Source organism: Salvelinus fontinalis, chromosome 33, assembly GCF_029448725.1.
Source record: "Salvelinus fontinalis isolate EN_2023a chromosome 33, ASM2944872v1, whole genome shotgun sequence".
Taxonomy (NCBI): Eukaryota; Metazoa; Chordata; class Actinopteri; order Salmoniformes; family Salmonidae; genus Salvelinus; species Salvelinus fontinalis.
Genome location: NC_074697.1, coordinates 35,886,051 through 35,908,927, shown reverse-complemented (window position 1 = coordinate 35,908,927; position 22,877 = coordinate 35,886,051). Strand labels below are relative to the sequence as shown.

The following is a 22,877-nucleotide window of genomic DNA, read 5'->3' as shown; positions in this document are numbered from 1 at the left end:
GACTGTGTACCTAAAATGAAATAAAACATTCTCAGTGTCAATACATGATAAACTTGATGCAATGTTTTAAATCATCTCTGGGATACAGAGAAATGATGTGTCACTGGTGTAGAGAGGAGTAGGCAGTCACAGGTTTAGAACTACAGAATACATTTTAGCACCGTAGATCAAAGCGGCACGAAACCCAAAAGCTGTTGTGCTCAAAATATATCTTCATAAACAAAAAGGCACAGGGCGAACCCAAAGTGCAAAATAAAAAGTACTCAAGGAAATAGTAGGAGAGCTTCTTCTCAGGAAAACAAGTAACATTTACAATGACCGACAAAGACAAATGGCAGAGGGAGTATATACAGTTGAAGTCGGAAGATTATACACCTTAGCCAACTACATTTAAACTCAGTTTTTCACTATTCATGACATTTAATCCTAGTAAGAATTCCCTGTTTTTGGTGAGTTAGGATCACCACTTTATTTTAAGAATGTGAAATGTCAGAATAACAGTAGGGTCAGAAGTTTACATACACTCAATTAGTATTTGATAGCAATGCCTTTAAATTGTTTAACTTGGGTCAAACGTTTCAGGTAGCCTTCCACAAGCCTCCCATAATAAGTTGGATGAATTTTGTTCTATTCCTCCTGACAGAGCTGGTGTAACTGAGTCAGGTTTGTAGGCCTTCTTGCTCACACACGCTTTTTCAGTTCTGCCCACAGGGCTTCGTGATGGCCACTCCAATACCTTGACTTTGTTGTTCTTAAGCCATTTTGCCACAACTTTGGAAGTATGCTTGGGGTCATTGTCCATTTGGAAGACCCAAGCTTTAACTTCCTGACTGATGTTTTGAAAAGTTGTTTCAATTATATCCCCATCATTAACCTTCCTCATGATGCCATCTATTTTGGGAAGTGCACCAGTCCCTCCTGCAGCAAAGCACCCCCACAACATGATGCTGCTACCCCCGTGCTTCACGGTTGGGATGGTGTTCTTCGGCTTGCAAGGCTCCCCCTTTTTCCTCCAAACATAACGATGGTCATTATGGCCAAACAGTTCTATTTCTGTTTCATCAGACCAGAGGACATTTCTCCAAAAAGTATGATCTTTGTGTCCATGTGCAGTTGCAAACCGTAGTCTGGCTTTTTTATGGTGGTTTTGGAGCAGTGGCTTCTTCCTTGCTGAGCGGCCTTTCAGGTTATGTCGATATAGGACTCGTTTGACTGTGGATATAGATACTTTTGTACCTGTTTCCTCCAGCATCTTCACAAAGTTCTTTGCAGTTGTTCTGGGATTATTTGCACTTTTCGCACCAAAGTACGTTCCTCTCTAGGAGACAGAACGCGTCTCCTTCCTGAGCGGTATGACGGCTGCGTGGTCCCAGGGTATTTATACTTGCGTACTATTGTTTGTACAGATGAACATGGTACCTTCAGGAATTTGGAAATTGCTCCAAAGGATGAACCAGACTTGTGGAGGTCTACAATTTGTTTTTTACGAGGTCTTTGTTGATTTCTTTTTATTTTCCTATGATGTCAAGCAAAGAGGCACTGAGTTTGAAGGTAGGCCTTGAAATACATCCACAGGTATACCTCCAATTGACTCAAATGGTGTCAATTAGCCTATCAGAAGCTTCTAAAGCCATGACATAATTTTCTGGAATATTCCAAGCTGTTTGAAGGCACAGTGAACTTAGTGTATGTAATCTTCTGACTACTGTAATTGTGATACAGTGAAATAATCTGTAAACAATTGTTGGAAAAAATGACTTGTGTCATGCACAAAGTAGATGTCCTTACCGACTTGCCAAAACTATAGTTTGTTAACAAGAAATTTGTGGAGTGGGTGACAAATTAGTTTTAATAACTCCAACCTAAGTGTATGTAAACTTCCAACTTCAACTGGGTTCACAGGATGACAGGAAGTGCACCAGATCAGTTGGATAACAAAGCAGTCTGGAGTTAATCAGACATATGTTTCATGAGGTGAAGATTATTGCAGATGATTTTGAGCATTAGCGTTATATCTGTAAAGAATGTTGTCAATAGTTTCCTTGTTTTAGATGTCAGTACCAAATTCAGGGTGGTTAATCTTAAGGACATCCATGATAGCGACAACACGTTTCAAGTTGATAAGCGACTATTTACAGTGGTTTAAATGGACTCGTAAAATCTGATATTTGATTTGTCAATAACTCAGCCTATCCCTTAGTTTTTCTCAAACTAAGTATAGACATGGTGTCATTTGGTCCTGTATTTTTTTTGTTTTTAAGCATATTAGCATAGCCGCGGGAAGTAGGGGTACTGAGGGTGCTGCAGCGCCCCCTGAAAAGCAAAAAAATATATACTGTACTAGTCAAAGTACCAGTCAAACCTACTCATTCAAGGGTTTTTCTTTATTTTTACAATTTTCTACATTGTAGAATAATAGTGAAGACATCAAAACTATGGAATAACACATTTGGAATTATGTAGTAACTAAATCAAAATATATTTTATATTCTTCAAAGTAGTCACCCTTTTTCTTGATTGCAGCTTTGCACACTCTTGCCATTCTCTCAACCAGCTTAATGAGGAATGCTTTTCCAACAGTCTTGAAGGAGTTCCTACATACAGTATGCTGAGCACTTGTTGGCTGTTTTTCCTCCACTCTGTGGTCTAACTCATCCCAAACCATCTCAATTAGGTTGAGGTCGGGTGATTGTGGAGGCCAGGTCATCTGATAGAGCACTCCATCACTCTACTTCTTTGTCAAATAGCTCTTACACAGCCTGGAGGTGTGTTGGGTAATTGTCCTGTTGAAAAACAAATTATAGTCCCAAAAAGTGCAAACCAGATGAGATGGCATACCGCTGCAGAATGCTGCGGCAGCCATGCTGGTTAAATGTGCTTTGAATTCTAAATAAATCACAGACCGTGTCACCAGCAAAGCACCCCAATCACCAACACACCTCCTCCCCCATGCTTCACAGTGGGAACCACATTTGGAGATTAAACGTCCACCTACTCTGCGTCTCACAGAGAAAAATATCAGAAATGGGCTTCCTGCTTGTCATCTTGTTACCCTGACCAATTAATGTCCCACTGCAGTCAAAAAAGTCATTTTCCTGTATTTTATATATATTTCCCCACCATGAGGTTGGAATAATACTGTTAAATTGTACAAATTATGATAATGCCCTTTTAGAATAAGAGCTGTTTGAAAGTGCTAGAGGCGTCAATACAGACACCCTGGTTCGAATCCAGGCTGTATCACAACCGGCTGTGATTGGGAGTCCCATAGAGCGGCGCACAATTGGCACAGTATCGTCCGGGTTTGGCCGGTGTAGGCCGTCATTGTAAATAAGAATTTGTTCTGAAGTGAAAATAGATGTTTATAGGCCTACTGTATATATCCTGTTCTTATATTTGACTTAAGAAGACATTTCCAGTTATGTGGATAATTGTTATCTTAGGCCTACTATTGATTCAAGTTCATTTCCACCTATTGTTGAAGCACTAACTTTAACATTGATCTTGTGTCTAATCCTCTGACTGATAAAAAGTCATGTTTGTCTTTGGGGAGAATTACTACAAACATCAAGCCACCATAAAACACTGCCTTCCTCTCTCATAGGCCTGAAAGTTCAAACACACAGTACATTTTTCCCATTGACGTAACTGCACGATTGAGGCAAAAAATGGCGAAGTTCCAAATGTATTTTTCAAGTTAGAGTTCTATCCATACTCCCTTGATCAAAGCATCCGGCCCATACACAATACTAAGGACTTAATATGTGACACAGTAAGGCCCAATCAATATAATGATCATAAACAAGCCTATCCAAGTTACAATTTAATTATGAACTTTTCCCAAAACAGGGGAATTAGCTTTCCTTTGTGCTCCTTACTGTTTGCACTAGAGACATATGTACCACCTATGCTTCACTATTTTCTAATATGCCCACCAATTTTCAATCCTATTATATGGAGAGAGGCTGGCCAAAATAAGACAGACTTGTAAAAACATACTAGGTCTGTACCTTAAAATAAGAATCGTCCTGATTGTTTCATTGTGCCATTGAATTAAGTGGCTATTTGCTTATAGATGTAACCACTGACTGTACACATGGCAATGGACTTTCACTGTTGCTCAAAGACTATTAAACGTTTGCATCAGTTTGCATTGTATTTAACCTTTACATGTCTCTTGCCATATCATCTTCATATTCAGACCCAGTAACAGCACAAAGGCAGTAATTCCATCAATTTCAGATAAAGTAGAATCACACTGTGGTTCACTTAGAATGTTATGCTGTACCAGAGGTGTTCTCCATGTTAACACTGACACACCCCACAAACTTTTCCTCTCAGGGACATTATCATGGGATATTGGTGTGAAACAACACCTGTGCTTAAATTACAGTGTGAACATATCTTGAAGAATTAAGCAGAAACAGACTGGCCAGGCAGTTAGGGCAAATGCCAGATGGGCTGGATAATCTTTAGCTCAGTGGCCGGTCTAAAAAGTTTGTAAGCATAGAGATAAAGAACTCTTTTGGCCGAAAGCCATTTGAGTAGTAACTGGTTTGGACTTCCTATGGGTTAAGGAAGGATCACATCATTCCATAAAGGTTACCATGAGGGATCAGTCAATTAATCATACTTGTGGGCAAACTGCAGGTGGCAGTAAATCACCAACTTTATACCTGTTCAAACAACACTCTCTGAGTGGCATTATGCAGCCTATCAGATTGTGTGCCAACTCATAGAAGTATTAGAAGAAGAAAATTGACAACTTCAAAATGGAGATGGCCTCAATGGTGCTGCCTGTACTCTCACAGACGCCGTATTGGGACAGATACACTGATGCGATGTCTATGTTTGTAACACAGACTGAGGTGTCTTTAGATTAAGTGTATTTGAGTGGGGAATTGGGCTGATCTTCCTCATTTTACATGAAGCTATTTAAAAAATGCATTGGAATTATTTTCAATTACATAAACAATAAATAATGCAATAATAGTTGTATTTATTTTAGGATGACTAAATGAATAAAATGTTTGATCAAGAAAATGCATACATCCCTTTTTTACAGGAAATTATTTGTTTATTTCACTTGCTAATTTACATTTCTTCAGAATATCTACTAGATCCGTCATGTCTAGAAGAATACTTTACTGTCCATTTGTGGAAACAGACCTTATTGTATCCTTACATCCTTTTTCTCTTTCTCCAACCCCCCAGAAACACACATACATGCCCACTGACATGCTAAAGTAGAAGGACTTCGGGTCAGCGACACAGCAGCATCCCTTATTTGACTTTCCTACAGTAAATAGACTTAACAAAATGCTTAATAATTCACAAAAATAAAATGCAATTCAAAGGAGAAACAAGCGATGAGGTTGATAATAAAAACATTCAGTTCTGGCGGCTCACATTCTGTCATAAGTTCTTGTGAGACCTGGGAATCAAACCAGCAACCCTTGCCCTGCTGCTGTACCATCTAAAGTCATAATTGGTACCAGTTTACGTTCAGATTTTAGATGAGGAAAGTCAAGAGTTAGGAAAGATTCTTGTTCTTATAATTTTTGTAATACATGTTCTGATCTCCTTGGTCCTAATACCATATATGATAGGGTTTATCAGTGGTGGGAAAAGAATGAACTGTACTGATATTAATACATTAACCTCCTTGCTGACTGTACTGTGCCTGTTGTAAACAACAGAAAAAAGGATGGCTGTAGAGAAGTTGATGAATGTGATCAAGTGGGGAGCACACGTATTAAAAGCCTTATTTCGTGACTCCTTTGAGACTTTCAAGCAAACAAGTAATATTTTGATGTATGAAAGCACAACTAACACAAAAGGTAAAACCACTAGACTTGCTATTATACATATACCATACAGGTTACTCAGTGCACTTTCAACACAGGAGAGTTTAACAACTGCTAAGTTATCACAAAAAAGCTTATTGATGTTGTAGCTGCACACAGGGAGCCTAGAAGTGATAAATATTTGAAAAGCAAGCATAGTTATGGGAATAAAATATACCAAGGCTACCAACATCTTCACTTTAGAAGGAGTCATAATGCTATGATATTTCAATGGCTTACAAATTGAGACATACCTGTCATATGCCATCACTGCTAGAATAACGTAAGCACACAATGCATATACACTGCTGAAAAACACCTGCAATAAACAACCTTTGTGAGAGATGTCCTTTATGTCATTAACAAGATTGTCGATGATCTTCGGACAGACGGATAAACACCCAATCAGTCCATTCACCGCCAAGTTGAACAGAAATATGTACATGGGCTTGTGTAAGTGTGATTCTAAGTAGATGACAAGCATGAGACTGATGTTGGTAAATATTGTAATGAAGAAAAGCAAAAATGTTAAGAATAAAGCTGCGTAGTTGAGTGGGCCTGGAGGTCCATACGCAGTGAAGAATACAGTGCTATGTAAGACAGTCTGGTTCATATTTCCTGAGTAAAAGACAATTATAATCAGAAGTTATCAGACATCATTTTACATATAATATAATGCATTAATAAAATAAACGTTTCGAAAATGTGCACATGTGAAAATAGTTACCATCAGGTTAGTACACTAGAGTTGGTGTGAGGGGTTGACAGAAGGAATTTGATGAAGATGAGAACATTCTAAAATGAACAGTCTTCCAAGTAAGATGTTGGCTGGCATGATACATTTTAGACTTTTTTATACCTTCACCATATCATAATTGACATGAGTATTTTTAGTATTTTCCAAATTAAACCAATGTCTTAGAGAGATGTCACCCAATGGCATTAATTAAGGATGTATTTGTATCACTTCATTTGAGCTCAGGGAGGTGTTGTGTTTGTTTGACTGTATTCACATTATTTTGGTTCACTTAAATGGGCAATCTTGCTAATACATTTTCAAACTTTTAAAAGAATGATATACACCCATTGATTCTTGAAAAATATAACTTATGAATGCCTCATGGGCTTAGTCAACTGTCTTACCCCATAAGAACCCAAAATATAAGCTTGTTTCACGCCATTGTTTATAAGCAATATAACTGAAAACAAACACTGTATAGCCTCAAAACATGGTTAAAACTATGATTTTGATATCATGGATGGTCAGACCTTGCTTCTATGAATTTGGACGATATATACCACCGCCAACAACAGGTTGACTTTATTAGGGGTCATGATGGTGTGGTACTGCAAGGGCTTACAAATAGAGTAAAACAGGTCACAGGCCATCACTGTTAGAATCAGATATGAATAGACTCTACTGAAAGAGATTGGATTAAACAGCCAAGCTAGGCATCTTGGATTCCCACGAGGAGGTATCTCATGATCTTTGGACAGACTGAAGAACTTTCAATTTTAGACAAGTGGAACAAAAACATGTACTCTTGTTTCAATGTAGATGACCATGAGAAACAGGTTAAGAGACAAAGTTTAGACATACAGTGGGGCAAAAAAAGTATTTAGTCAGCCACCAATTGTGCAAGTTGTCCCACTTAAAAAGATGAGAGAGGCCTGTAATTTTCATCATAGGTACACTTCAACTATTACAGACAAAATGAAGAAAAAAAAATCCAGAAAATCACATTGTAGGATTTTTAATGATTTTATTTGCAAATTATGGTGGAAAATAAGTATTTGGTCAATAACAAAAGTTTATCTCAATACTTTGTTATATACCCTTTGTTGGCAATGACAGAGGTCAAACGTTTTCTGTAAGTCTTCACAAGGTTTTCACACACTGTTGCTGGTATTTTGGCCCATTCCTCCATGCAGATCTCCTCTAGAGCAGTGATGTTTTGGGGCTGTTGCTGGGCAACACGGACTTTCAACTCCCTCCAAAGATTTTCTATGGGGTTGAGATCTGGAGACTGGCTAGGCCACTCCAGGACCTTGAAATGCTTCTTACGAACAACGAAGAAATGCTTCTTCGTTGCCCGGGCGGTGTGTTTGGGATCATTGTCATGCTGAAAGACCCAGCCACGTTTCATCTTCAATGCCCTTGCTGATAGAAGGAGGTTTTCACTCAAAATCTTACGATACATGGCCCCATTCATTCTTTCCTTTACACGGATCAGTCGTCCTGGTCCCTTTGCAGAAAAACAGCCCCAAAGCATGATGTTTCCACCCCCATGCTTCACAGTAGGTATGGTGTTCTTTGGATGTAACTCAGCATTCTTTGTTCTCCAAACACGACGAGTTGAGTTTTTACCAAAAAGTTCTATTTTGGTTTCATCTGACCATATGACATTCTCCCAATCTTCTTCTGGATCATCCAAATGCTCTCTAGCAAACTTCAGACGGGCCTGGACATGTACTGGCTTAAGCAGGGGACACGTCTGGCACTGCAGGATTTGAGTCCCTGGCGGCGTAGTGTGTTACTGATGGTAGGCTTTGTTACTTTGGTCCCAGCTCTCTGCAGGTCATTCACTAGGTCCCCCCGTGTGGTTCTGGAATTTTTGCTCACCGTTCTTGTGATCATTTTGACCCCACGGGGTGAGATCTTGCGTGGAGCCCCAGATCGAGGGAGATTATCAGTGGTCTTGTATGTCTTCCATTTCCTAATAATTGCTCCCACAGTTGATTTCTTCAAACTAAGCTGCTTACCTATTGCAGATTCAGTCTTCCCCTTTGACAGCTCTGGTCTTGGCCATAGTGGAGTTTGGAGTGTGCCTGTTTGAGGTTGTGGACAGGTGTCTTTTATACTGATAACAAGTTCAAACAGGTGCCATTAATACAGGTAACAAGTGGAGGACAGAGGAGCCTCTTAAAGAAGAAGTTACAGGTCTGTGAGAGCCAGAAATCTTGCTTGTTTGTAGGTGACCAAATACTTATTTTCCACCATAATTTGCAAATAAATTATTTAAAAATCCTTCAATGTGATTTTCTGGATTTTTTTTTCTCATTTTGTCTGTCATAGTTGAAGTGTACCTATGATGAAAATTACAGGCCTCTCTCATCTTTATAAGTGGGAGAAGTTGCACAATTGGTGGCTGACTAAATACTTTTTTGCACCACTGGGTTCTTGAAGGCTTTTTTCAATGCAGATAACTCCAATAAGTAAAGTATTGGCAAGAATGATGACATAATATATTACAGTCACTATAGTAAAGTAGAAATACTTCAATTGTCCGATATCACCGTATGCAGCAAGCCTGAAGACCTCGTAGTGAGTAGAGTTTTCCATGGTCCTGGTAGATGTTAAAGATGTGCTGTCAATGCTTGAAGAGGAACAAATCCTCTATAGTACTGTAACTTCAATATAAGTTAAAACAATGAAATCACAAAGACCAGACAACCTAAATTGATAACCTTGACCTGTTAGACTGACCATTTCTAATCCATGATGAACTCCTGAAACTCAGCTCCTCACTTGATTCGTATACTTGTGGGATGAAATAAAATGTGCCTGCCTTGGTGTCATATGCAAATAGTCCCCAATACCTGGGGGAAATGTGATATTCTTGGTCAAGGAAACATATAGAAAAAAACAGATACCATTTTGTAACACAGGCCCTCCATGGGGCCGGTAGCCTAGTGATTTAGAGCGTTGGGCCAGTAACGGAAAGGTTGCTGGTTTAAATCCCCAAGCCAATTCGGTGAAAAATCTGTTGATGTGCCCTTCAGCAAGGCCCTTAATCCTAATTGCTCACTCTGGATAGGAGCTTCTGCTAAATGACTAAAATGTAAATGTTCAAAACCTTGATTCAATTCTCTAGAAATACAGTAATTCATGGCTAGCTAGTTGGCGTTGCACACTAACGTTCAATCGGAGACGTTACCCTCTCTGAGACCAAGAAGTAGTTGTTTCCCTTGCTTTGCAAGGGCTATGGCTTTTGTGGTAACAATGCTTCATGGGTGACGATTGTCGATGTGTTCAGAGGGTCCAAAACTGTTGCACTTGGTCAGAGGGACATTCTTAAATAAAGAGAGAAGTTTGGTAGGATAATGCAGCACATCAGAAGACACATCTTTAAACTTATTTTATTGAACCAGCTGTGTTAGTAGCCTCTGATCCCGTTAAAACAATATATGTGTTTGGACCCTCTAGCCTGGTAGTCTACACTAATCAGGGAAAACCGAGAATAACTCCAGACCATGATTTGTAGTTATGGTCTTAAACCTAGGCCCAGAGCTTTCCTGCTCAAGTAAATGCGAGGACCTTTATTGTCACTCTGGGCTTCCCTGGGCCTGCAGTACACTTTCAGGGCCTATCATCCCAGAGGAGATGACAGAAGGTGTCCCAAATGGCACACTACAACTGTTTTTCATCCTTTTTACAGGATGGATGGAATACATTGTCCAATGTGTATTATAAATACATCATGACCGTTCTTGGATTATTTTGGTCAAACATGTCTCACAGTGACCCTGGACAAACAAGATTCCGGACAAACACGATTCCTTATTTCAAGAACCGTATCTGGCCATCTGTCAGATAGCTGACACACAGACAGGCTGTTATAGCAGCAAAGGAGGGACCAACTCCCTATTAATGCCCATGGTTTTGGAATGAGATGTTCAAGCAGGTATCTACATGCCTTTGGTCATGTAGTGTATGTACTGTATATACAGTGGTTCCTCGTTTAAAAGTTGCTAGCTTACACCGCAGGGACTAAGAGGTACCAAGCGTCACAGCTTCATTGCTCAAAACCACCACAAGGGGGAGTTAGAGCACTCATTGTGCATTTGGGTCCCAAGGTTTTTATATGATCAATCATATCGAGTGGTTCCAATGACAAATTGGACGCGAGCCACTCGTCCTTGGTGGCTTTCTTCAATGAAGATGGATGACAAAACATTACGGGGGAAGCAGATGTAAGTAGTTATAATGTCATAACGAGTCAAGCTAAAAATGTACAATTGAGAGGAATATGTTAATGTAGTTAATGTAGAGACAAATGATTGTGCATATATTTCTGTCATAAAGTTAATTTACGAAAATCGCGATTTCGGAAGTTAATAACTGACAAACTAACATTAGCCAGCTAGCTAGCTGGTGTTATGACATGAGTACAGTATGACATTGTAATTCGTGTTGTTTAATGTTTTAGGAACTCCTGAGAAAACTAGCAAACCAGGCTGTCGTCTTGGAAAACTGTGGATGTAAAGAATCTAGCTAGCTAAATCATTAGCTGCAAATTGAATGTGCAATTGTGTAAGTTTGCCTTGCCGTGCAATGCATCTGATGTAACATAGCTAACGTTAGCTAACTATTTACTTGCTTATTGTGTAGTGGAGGATACAAATAACTGTATGCCTATGGATGTGTAGCTAGCTACAGTGAATAGCCGATCTGTGTATGGACCCCAAAACGTTAGGTTCCGAACTAATATTCATACCAATCTATGAACCTTACCTACCATAGTTGTTGTATCAACTTCAAGTCTGAATGGCATTAATGAAGCCTATGGATTGAATAGAATATAATAACCTTATTGTGTCAAGGATGCAAGTCCTATATGCATGTACTGTAGTTATTACCACACATGAGAGCCCCACATTGTAGCCTGTACATTGAATAGATTCACTGATCACATACTCTTCCTTGGCAAATAAAGGTGTGGTTCAGGTATGAATCTCTGAGACATTCTTTTTCCGTCATATCCAATACCAGGTGTATCAAACTCCATTCTTTGAATGATGCTAACATAATTTAAGTAAAGGGTGATTTGTAAATTATATAAACAGAAAGAAAAAAAACGATGCATATCTAACTCCCTTCATCTGCATTAATCTGAGGACACAGGATAGTATTTCAATGAGATACTTAATTTCAACCAGTGGAGAATATGAAACACTTTATTGAAAGAAGTTCATTTCCAGGTGTTATGATAATTATAATGCATGTATTATGTATTTATAATTGTAATATTATAAATACAAGTTCAATCTGTACTTCAATGCACATATGGTGTGCATTATAAAACGAGGAAGAAAGACGAGGTGGGGAGAGAGGTGTAGAAGACAGAAAGGGAAAGAGGTAAAAACAAAGGCAGACAGCATATGATTAATGAATTACAGTGCTACCCTAATATTCTCTCAGTTCACCACAATTACAGTGTCTCTAGCGGTGTCTCCTAACCAGCCTTGGGCCCCCAGGTAGCCCGAAGGTTATCTTAACTTCTTATGGCTGGGGGCAGTATTGAGTAGCTTGGATGAATAAGGTGCTCAGAGTAAACTTACTGCTACTCAGTCCCAGAAGCTAAGATATGCATATTATTAGTAGATTTGGATGGGAAACACTCTGAAGTTTCTAAAACTGTTTGAATGATGTCTGTGAGTATAACAGAACTCATATGGCAGGCAAAAATCTGAGAAACAATCCAACCAGGAAGTGGGACATCTGAGGTTTGTAGTTTTTCAACTCATTGCCTATCGAATACACCGTGTCTATGGGGTCATATTGCACTGCCTAAGGCTTCCACTAGATGTCAACAGTCTTTAGAACCTTGTTTGAGGCTTCTACTATGAAGCGGGGGCGAATGAGAGGGGATTGAGTAAGGTCTCTCCCAGAGTGCCATGAGCTGACCATGCGCGTTCACGTGAGAGGTAGCTTGCGTTCCATTGCAATTCTAAAGACAAAGGAATTCTCCAGTTGGAACATTATTGAAGATTTATGTTAAAAACATCCTAAAGATTGATTCTATACATCGTTTGACATGTTTCTACGGACTGTAACGGAACTTTTTGACTTTTCGTCTGCACCTAGTGATCGCGCCTCATGAATTTTAATTACTGGGCTAAACGCGCAAACAAAAAGGAGGTATTTGGACATAAATTATGGACTTTATCGAACAAACCAAACATTTATTGTGGAACTGGGATTCCTGGGAGTGCATTCTGATGAAGATCATCAAAGGTAAGTGAATATTTATAATGCTATTTCTGACTTCTGTTGACTACACAACATGGCGGATATCTGTATGGCTTGGTTTTGTGTCTGAGCACTGTACTCAGATTATTGCATGGTGTGCTTTTTCCGTGAAGTTTTTTGAAATCTGACACAGCGGTTGCATTAAGGACAAGTGGATCTAAAATTCCATGCATAACAGTTGTATCTTTTAGCAATGTTTATTAAGAGTATTTCTGTAAATTGATGTGTCTCTGCAAAATCACCGGATGTTTTGGAACTACTGAACATAACGCGCCAATGTAAACTCAGATTTTTGGATATAAATATGAACTTTACCGAACAAAACATACATGTATTGTGTAACATGAAGTCCTATGAGTGTCATCTGATGAAGATCATCAAAGGTTAGGGATTAATTTTATCTCTATTTCTGCTTATTGTGACTCCTTTCTTTGGCTGGAAAAGTGGCTGTGTTTTTCTGTGACTTGGCTCTGACCTAACATAATCGTTTGGTGTGCTTTCGTCGTAAAGCCTTTTTGAAATCGGACACTGTGGCTGGATTTACAAAAGTGTATCTTTAAAATGGTGTAAAATACTTGTATGTTATGGGATTTCTGTTGTTTTGAATTTGGCGCCTTGCAGTTTCACTGGCTGTTGACGAGGTGGGACGCTAGCGTCTCTCATACCCTAGTGAAGTTAAAGTGGCCTTTTATTGTCCCCAGCACAAGGTGCACCTGTGTAATGATCATGCTGTTTAATCTTGAAATGCCACACGCCAGGTGGATGGATTATATTGGCAAAGGAGAAATGCTCACTAACAGGGATGTAAACAAATTTGTGCACAACATTTGAGATAAATACGCTTTTGTGCATATGGAACATTTCTTTGATATTCGATTTCAGCTCATGAAATATGGGACAAACACTTTACATGTTGCATTTATATTTTTGTTCGGTATATTTTATAGTGAAAAATCTGTGTCTCAGCATCACTCTGTTATCGTGGAATTACCCTGTACCAATCCACCATACCTGTCAGTAAGCATGGCTCAGTATTGAACAGCCTGCTGTAATTTCATGCCCAACCCACCTTGTGGAGAGCAATCCTCCAATAGGTTTTCACTTAATCTTTTACCTACACTACTCATATTGTTAAGCAATGACTATCACATACATTCAGTCTAGAACCATCTTTCTAACCAATAGATAGCAGCTGGTCATCATTCTCTCTATGTGACAAATGTCCTATGCACAATAAGCTGACATTAGGAATTGATTTAAGATGGTCATACCATGGATCATTTAGATATTTGATTTAGAATTTTACCAAAAGTCATAGAAACGCTGTCACGTTCGTAATAATGAGCGGACCAAGGCGCAGCGTGAGTATAGTTCCACATAATTTTAATCTCTGTGAAACAAACAAAACAATAAAGAAACAACGAAACGTGAAGTCATGACGTGCACACAGGCAACTAAACACAAACAATATTCCACAAAACACAGGTGGGAAAATGGCTACCTAAATATGATCCCCAATCAGAGGCAATGATAAACAGCTGTCTCTAATTGGGAACCATATTAGCACCAACATAGAAATAGACAGACTAGAACACCCCCTAGTCACGCCCTGACCTACTACACCATAGAGAACCAAGGGCTCTCCATGGTCAGGGCGTGACAGTACCCCCCCTAAAGGTGCAGACACCGGCCGCAAAACCTGAAACCAAATGGGGGGGTTAGGTGGGGTGACTAGTGTCGGTGGCGGCTCCGGTGTAGGTCGTAGCCCGCGCCCAGACTCCGGATCCGGCCATGACGCCGGGCTGAACGCCGTGCCTGGACTGGGCACCGGCGCAGAGGAGGGCTCCGGCCCTGGAGTGGGACGACACCGTGCCTGGACTTGGCATTGGTGCAGAGGAAGTCTCCGGCCTAGGAGCGGGACTGGGGAGGCGCACTGGAGGCCTGGTGCGTGTAGCTGGCACAGGTGGCACCGGACTGGTGACACACACTTCAGGGCGGGTGCGGGAAGCTGGCACCAGACGTACCGGGCTGGGGAGACGCACTGGAGGCCAGGTGCATGGAGCCGGCACAGGTGGTACCGGACTGGTGACACGCATTTCAGGGAGAGTGCGGGGAGCTGGCATAAGACGTACCGGACTGGGTAGGTGAACTTGAGACCTGGTGCGTGGAGCCGGCGCAGGTGGTACCGGACTGGTGACACGCATTTCAGGAAGGGTACGGAGAGCTGGTACAGGACTCACCAGACTGCTGACAGGCTCTTCAGGTCGGATGCCGTGCAGAACACAGCTACATAACATTTCTCTCATCTCTCTCCCAACTTCTCCATCGCCTTCCTGACGGTCTCTGGCTCTTCCCGCGGCCCAGCCGCCAGCTCCATGTGCCCTCCCCCCCAAAAAAAAATTCTTGGGGTTTCTTTGGCAGCGGACTGATGACACGCTCCTCGTGGCGAGTGCGAGGAACTGGCACAGGACATACCGAGCTGGGAAGGCGCACTGGAGATCTGGTGCGTGAAGCCAGCACAGATGGCACTGGACTGATGACCCGCTCTTCAGCACGCCTGCGCTGAAGCCTACTCCTTGCTAACCCCTCTCTCCGGTATCCTTCCTCACATTGTTCCATCGACTCCCAGGCAGGCTCTGGCACTCTCCTCGGCTCGACCGGCCACCCCTCGTGCCCCCCCCCCCCCGCCAAGGAAGGGTCTCGTGTCCTCCCATGATTTCCTCCCATGTCCAAACACCTTCTCCTCCATGGCACGCTGCTTGGTCATTGGGTGGTGGGATATTCTGTCACGTTCGTAATAATGAGCGGTCCAAGGCGCAGCGTGAGTATGGTTCGACATATTTTTAATCTCCGTGAAACAAACAAAACAATAAAGAAACAACGAAACGTGAAGGATTGACGTGCTCACAGGCAACTAAACACAAACAATATCCCAGAAGACAAAGGTGGGGAAATGGTTACCTAAATATGATCCCCAATCAGAGGCAACAATAAACAGCTGCCTTTAATTGGAAAACATATTAGCGCCAACATAGAAATAGATATACTATAACACCCCCTAGTCACGCACTGACCTACTACACCATAGAGAACCAAGGGCTCTCTATGGTCAGGGCGTGACAAACGCATTGAATAACACATTCAGAAATGGCAAAAAAGACTGTAAAAAAATGTATAATAAGGAATACGGTTTTGAAGTGTCTGTCCTATATCCAGGAGATAAGAAAGCTCAGAAAATATTTATCTATTTTTTTACACATACAGTAGCATCTTTGTTGAACGTCTCCTCTGGCTGGTTATTTGTGATACCACAAGACATATGACACTGCACATCTTCCACCTATACTTTGCACTATTTAATTATTTTAATTTGTTTCCAATATGGCCACCACTTTTCAATCCTTTTATGTATGGTGTTAGGATGGCTTGAACCAGACAAGCTTCTAAAAAGGTCCAGAGAGATGGAGGGAAAGGACTGCCAAGGTTGCTGTACTGTACGTGTCGCTTCAGCCGCTGTGACCACTGCAGACGTGGATCAATGGAAGGAGAACATGCGCGCTGAGCTACGGCAGAAAGTTTTGCATCTGGGGAGATCAGATGCACATGCAGCGAGTTGGCTAATCAGACAGATAGCTCGGGATTGGCTGTTATTTCCTTTAAAAGCCCCTTGATGTGTGTTGTTCGGCCACTGGGAGTTGAGCGGAGAATGTTTATCAGAAGGGATCGGTCCCCTATGCATGTGTCCATGTCTTGTCTCTTTCCATGTTTGCTGTGATTGCACTGGACCAGCGTCTGCGGGACAATAAGTCTTACCGGCAAATTTGAGTGAGGAAGTGGGCGACGAACTGGGTGGTGATCCGAGAGCGGCATTGGTACAACACACATCTAGGCCCTTTAGCTCCACCAAGTAAGGGACGTGATTCTTCCTGTGTTCCCTTTACACTGCTCTTTGATTTCTCTGTGCCATTTTTGGCACACTATTTTTGCCACTATTGTTGGTAGGTTTTCCTGCCGTCTGTCTCCCTCTAGTTCAGCACCAGAGGCAGGGCCATCGGTGACATCACCAAGCAGAGTCTCAGACAGGGCGCTTTCCTGGACAGTGTGGGTCTGGGGATAAGGTTCTCGTCTGGTCCTAGAAATCGAGAACCTATGCTGTGGAAAAATTCTTACACAGGGACACTCAAAGTCAATCTTATTGTCAGCGCACTGGAGAGGTTCCAACCAACTCAATGTACCATAGTACACATTTCACCTTTATTTAACCAGGTAGGCCAGTTGAGAACAAGTTCTCATTTACAACTGCGATCTGGCCAAGTGTGACACAAACAACAACACAAAGTTACACATGGGATAAACAAACGTACAGTCAATAACACAATAGAAACGTCTATATACAGTGTGTGCAAATGTAGTAAGATTAGACACGTAAGGCAATAAATAGGCCATAGTGGTGAAATAATTACAATTCAGCAATTAAACACTGGAGTGATTGATGTGCAGAAGATGAATGTGCAAGTAGAGATACTGGGGTGCAAAGGAGCAAAAAAACAAAAACAATATGGGGATGAGGTAGTTGGGTGTGCTATTTACAGATGAGCTATGTACAGGTGCAATGATCTGTAAGCTGCTCTGACAGCTGATGCTTGAAGTTAGTGAGGGAGATATGAGTCTTCAGCTTCAGTGATTTTTGCAATTCGTTCCAGTCATTGGCAGCAGAGAACTGTAAGGAAAGGCAGCCAAAGGAAGAATTGGCTTTGGGGGTGACCAGTGAGATATACCTGCTGGAGCGCGTGCTGCAGGTGGGTGCTGCTACGGTGACCAGTGAGCTGAGGGAGGGCTTTACAAATCACACCTATGTGTGTCACACACGAGCTCTCCTGTGGTAGTCCCAACAGTTGTCTTATATACGGCTATACACAGACAAGTTATATTTGCATGATTTAACGTAATTAATTCATCTTTACCGTGTTGTTTAATTTGTGTGACCGACCAATACTATTTCATAATGTGACAGACCAACACCTCACGAGGCTTCTCGTCTTGAATCTGAGATATCTTTAGTTTGTTCTCAAAACAACATCTGGGCGTACTGCCAAATTGCAGCTACTGATAGGTGTGATTTGTACAGTGAGCCACTTCCATGAACACAGAAATTGATTATTAGAACAGTACATGAATAGAACACAGAAATGGTTTATCACAAACCTTACAACTCCCATTACACCTATCCCCACCCTCTCTATGTTCTCATGCCTGTCTTTACCCCTCCCTATTTTGACCAATAGCAGTAGAGAGTCCTTTAGAGGGGTTGACATAGTACAGCAGGGCCAAGGGTGTGTCCATATTGTGTGCAGAACCAGAGTGACGTTTATACAAGCACCAGTTTTGTTTGATCTCAAAAATATTTCAGAGTGCAGTTTACAATTGAAATGTTTTTCATTAAATCAAATAAAATCATCCATCCATGCAAAAACTGTCTACTTCCAAAGTTCAGCTATCATCTGTTTCACTTCCTGGAACTTAACAATATCAAAATTGGACAGATGTAAGCTAAACTTTGCTGAGATCTGTGTAACGTTGTCTTGTGGTGAATGAGCGGACCAAGGCGCAGCGGGTGATGAAGACATGATGATTTATTTCAAGACGAAGGCAAAGACGAAAAACACTTTGCAAATTCAAAACAACAAAAACGAACGTAGACAGACCTGAACTAGAGAACTTACATAAACACGAAGAACGCACAAACAGGTACAGACTACACAAACGAACGAACAAACGAAACAGTCCCGTGTGTTGCACATACACGGAAGACAATCACCCACAAACAAACAGTGAGAACAGCCTACCTGTAACGACTGTCGTACTCCTCTTCCTCAGACGAGGAGAGGAGAGAGGGATCGGAAGACCAATTTGCAGCGAGCGATGATGACATAATGAATTTTATTTACAAGACGAAACTAAAACACACGAAGAACACTTGATAATTACAAAACAACAAACGACGTAGACAAACCTGAACATACGAACTTACAATATAACACAAAGAACGCACGAACAGGGAAAATAGACTACACAAAAAGAACGATGTACAAACAAACCGAACAGTCCCATATGGTGCGACAAACACTGACACAGGAGACAAGCACCCACAACAAACAGTGTGAAAACACCTACCTTAATATGACTCTCAATCAGAGGAAATGAAAAACACCTGCCTCTAATTGAGAGCCATATCAGGTACCCATTAACCAACATAGAAACAGAAAACATAGACTGCCCACCCAAACTCACGTCCTGACCAACTAACAAATACAAAAACTAACAGAAAACAGGTCAGGAACGTGACACTACCTTAATATGGTTCTCAATCAGAGGAAACGTCAAACACCTGCCTCTAATTGAGAACCATATCAGGCAACACAATAAACCCAACATAGAAACACAATACATAGAATGCCCACCCCAACTCACGCCCTGACCAACTAAACACATACAAAAACAAGAGAAAACAGGTCAGGAACGTGACAATCTGTGCATTTTGCGGACAGTGTTTAGAGTCCAAATACTAATTAGGAGTTTGCCTATTGGTAGGCCGTCATTGACAATATGAATGTGTTCTTAATTGACTTGCCTAGTTAAATAAAGGTAAAAAAAATTAAATAAGTAAAACAAAAGAGAAGATCTAAACAAGTTATGTTCAAAATATAGCAAGGTGGCAAATTAACTGGAACAATGTTACCTTGAAAAACATGTTTTTGCACGGATGTGAGCTAATCTTTACATTTTGTAGAGAGAGTGAATATGATCTTGAACAATATTATTTTGCTACTGTTTAGGAAACTATCTCATTATAGTTGTCTTATTGACATGGTCTCATTAGGAATGTGACCTACCGGGTGAGCAGTGTGTGTCTGAGGGGTTCACCTGTCAGTCACTCCACACATCTCACACGTTGCTATGGCAGTTCAGCAGTGGTTGAAAAAGTACCCAATTCTCATACTTGAGAAAAAATAAAGATACCTTAATAAAAAATTACTCAAGTCAAATTGAAAGTCACCCAGTAAAATACAACTTGAGAAAAAGTCTAAAAGTGTTTGGTTTTAAATATACTTAAGAATCAAAAGTAAATGTGATTGCTAAAATAAAAGTAAAAGTAGAAATCATTTCAAATTCTTATATTAAGCAAACCACACGGCACAATTTTCTTTTTTTCTTTTTTATTTACGGATAAACAGGGGCACACTCCAACACTCAGACATAATTTACAAAAGAAGCATTTGTGTTTAGTTACTCTGTCAGATCAAAGGCAGTAGGAATGACCAGGGATGTTCCCTTGATAAGTGTGCTAATTGGATAATTATCCTCTCCTGCTAAAATGTATTCAAACTGTAACGAGTAAGATACGATTTCTTGAGTAATTATGCCAAAACTACAATGTATTTGTACAGTCAAAAGAAGCAAAAAGAAGCAGCAACACACATTATTAATTATTTCCCCAAAAAATAACAATCAGGTTATGTTTTTAGGTCAAAGCCTCAATACCTTTTTACAAGCCTGCCTGATTTTAGCCATCCTAACACCATACATAATAGGATTGAAAAGTGGTGGACATATTAGAAAATAAACGAATAAAATAGAGCGAAGTATAGGTGGAAGATCTGCAGTTTCATATCTGCCTTGTAGAATCACAAATAACCAGCCAAAGAAGAAGTTCAGCATAGAGGCTATATGTGGTGTACAGGTATTAAATGCTTTCTGTTTCGTCTCTTTAGAAGACTTCAAACATATTCGTAGAATACTTACATATGAGTATATGGTAGGACATATAGTACAAGAAATATAAAGCACAGTGGCAACAAGACCCCATATGTTATTCAGCATAGTATTTGAACAGGCAAGCTTGACTACTGAGTAGTTGTCACAATACAGTCTGTCTAGAACGTTACCACAAAATTGCAGTCGCAAACTCAGGGAGATAACGATGGCATTGAGGAAAAAAGAATACAACCAGGACAGTAGAATTAAGCTACAAACTCTTTCAGGTGTCATAATATTGTTATACTGTAGAGGATAACAAATACAAATGTACCTGTCATAGGACATAACTGCTAAATTACAAAATTCTGTTAAACCGTATGTGTACAACACATAAATCTGAAGGTAACAATAAAGAAGGGAAATATCATGTGTGTCAGACAGTAAGTAAAACATGAGAGCAGGAAACAAACCAGTGCTCCCATACAACTGATTAACAAACAAAGCACATAGAAACAGATACATGGGTTCATGAAGGCTTCTTTCAATGCAGATAACTCCAATAAGTAAAGTATTGGCAAGAATGATGACAAAATATAATACAGTTACTACAGTAAAGTAGAAGTACTTCAATTGTCCGATATCACCGTATGCAGCAAGCCTGAAGACCTCGTAGTGAGTAGAGTTTTCCATGGTCCTGGTAGATGGTAAAGGTGTGCTGTCAAATTTTGATGAAGAGTAGATAACCCTCTATAGTACTGTAGCTTAAATATAAATTGAAACAATGAAATCACAAAGACCAGACAACCTAAATGGATCATTCATTGACCTGTTCTTCTTACAGTGATAGATTTTCCCACATCTGTACTCACCAATATAGATTGTTTTTCATTCTCCTGATAACATAATTCATAGCCTAAATCAAACAATATTATACTTTGTATCCTGCACTCATATTATTGATTACATCTAAAGTATGCTAAGTCCTACATTTATACCTACCCTTTCTAATCCATGTTGAACTGCTTAAACTCAGCTCCTCACTTGATTATTATACTTGTGAGAAGAAAAAAAGTACGTCAAGGTGTGATATGCAAATAAGCACCAATACCTGGGGAAAATTTGATATTTTCAGAGTCAAGGAAACCATATTGAGAAAAACAAACAGATACAATTTTGTAACACAGGCCCTCCAAGGGGTTCAAAACCTTTCTTAAATTCTATAGAAATACAACAATTCATAGAGAACAGTAGATTAAACAGGGCATGTCCAGCCAATGTGAAATGGCTAGCTGGTTGGCGTTGCATTTGGGAGAATATATACAGGGGGTACTGGTATAGAGTCAATGTGCGGGGGCACCGGTTAGCCGAGGTAATTGAGGTAAAATGTACATGTAGGTAGAGTTACATTGACTATGTATAGATAATAAACAGAGAGTAGCAGCAGCGTAAAAGAGGGGTCTGGGTAGCCCTTTGATAAGCTGTTCAGGAGTATTATGGCTTGTGGGGTAGAAGCAGTGAAGAAGCCTTTTGGACCGAGACTTGGCGCTCCGGTACCACTTGCTGTGCGGTAGCAGAGAGAACAGTCTATGACTAGGTTGGCTGGAGTCTTTGACAATTTGTAGGGCCTTCCTCTTACACCGCCTGGTATAGAGGTCCTGGATGGCAGGAAGCTTGGCCCAAGTGATGTACTGGGCCGTACGCAGTACCCACTGTAGCGCCTGGCGGTCGGAGGCCGAGCAGTTGCCATACCAGGCAGTGATGCAACCAGTCGGGATGCTCTCGATGGTGCAGCTGTAGAACCTTTTGAGGATCTGAGGACACATGCCAAATCTTTTCAGTCTTCTGATGGGGAATAGGTTTTGTCGTGCCCTCTTCACGAGTGTCTTGGTGTGCTAGGACCATGTTACTTGTTGGTGATATGGACACCAAGGTACTTGAAGCTCTCAAACTTCTCCACTACACCCCCGTCGATGAGAATGGGGGCATGCTCGGTCCTCCTTTTCATGTAGTCCACAATCATCTCCATTGTCTTGATCACGTTGAGTGAGAGGTTGTTGTCCTAGCACCACACGGCCAGGTCTCTGACCTCCTCCCTATAGGCTGCCTCATCGTTGTCGGTGATCAGGCCTACTACCGTCATCGGCAAACTTGATGATGGTGTTGGAGTCGTGCCTGGCTATGCAGTCATGAGGGAACAGGGAGTACAGGAACGGACTGAGCAAGCACCCCTGAGGGGCCCC

General features: G+C 40.8%; 2 protein-coding genes across 2 annotated transcripts; both read right to left on the bottom strand.

Annotated features, from left to right (window-relative positions):
- Positions 1-5,526: 5,526 nt before the first annotated feature.
- Positions 5,527-6,459, bottom strand: LOC129831586 (olfactory receptor 52K2-like). Its single transcript, XM_055894938.1, has one exon. The coding sequence runs from the start codon at positions 6,457-6,459 to the stop codon at positions 5,527-5,529; it is 933 nt and encodes a 310-aa protein (XP_055750913.1).
- A 13,947-nt stretch (positions 6,460-20,406) lies between these two features.
- Positions 20,407-21,327, bottom strand: LOC129831585 (olfactory receptor 11A1-like). The gene has a single exon (XM_055894936.1). It carries the CDS (start codon positions 21,325-21,327, stop codon positions 20,407-20,409), a length of 921 nt encoding a protein of 306 aa, XP_055750911.1.
- Positions 21,328-22,877: the final 1,550 nt, after the last annotated feature.

Bases quoted from the DNA above. Each gene is read 5' to 3' on its own strand.
- LOC129831586 (XM_055894938.1), bottom strand. From the start codon at position 6,459: ATGAACCAGACTGTCTTACATAGCACTGTATTCTTCACTGCGTATGGA.
- LOC129831585 (XM_055894936.1), bottom strand. From the start codon at position 21,327: ATGGAAAACTCTACTCACTACGAGGTCTTCAGGCTTGCTGCATACGGT.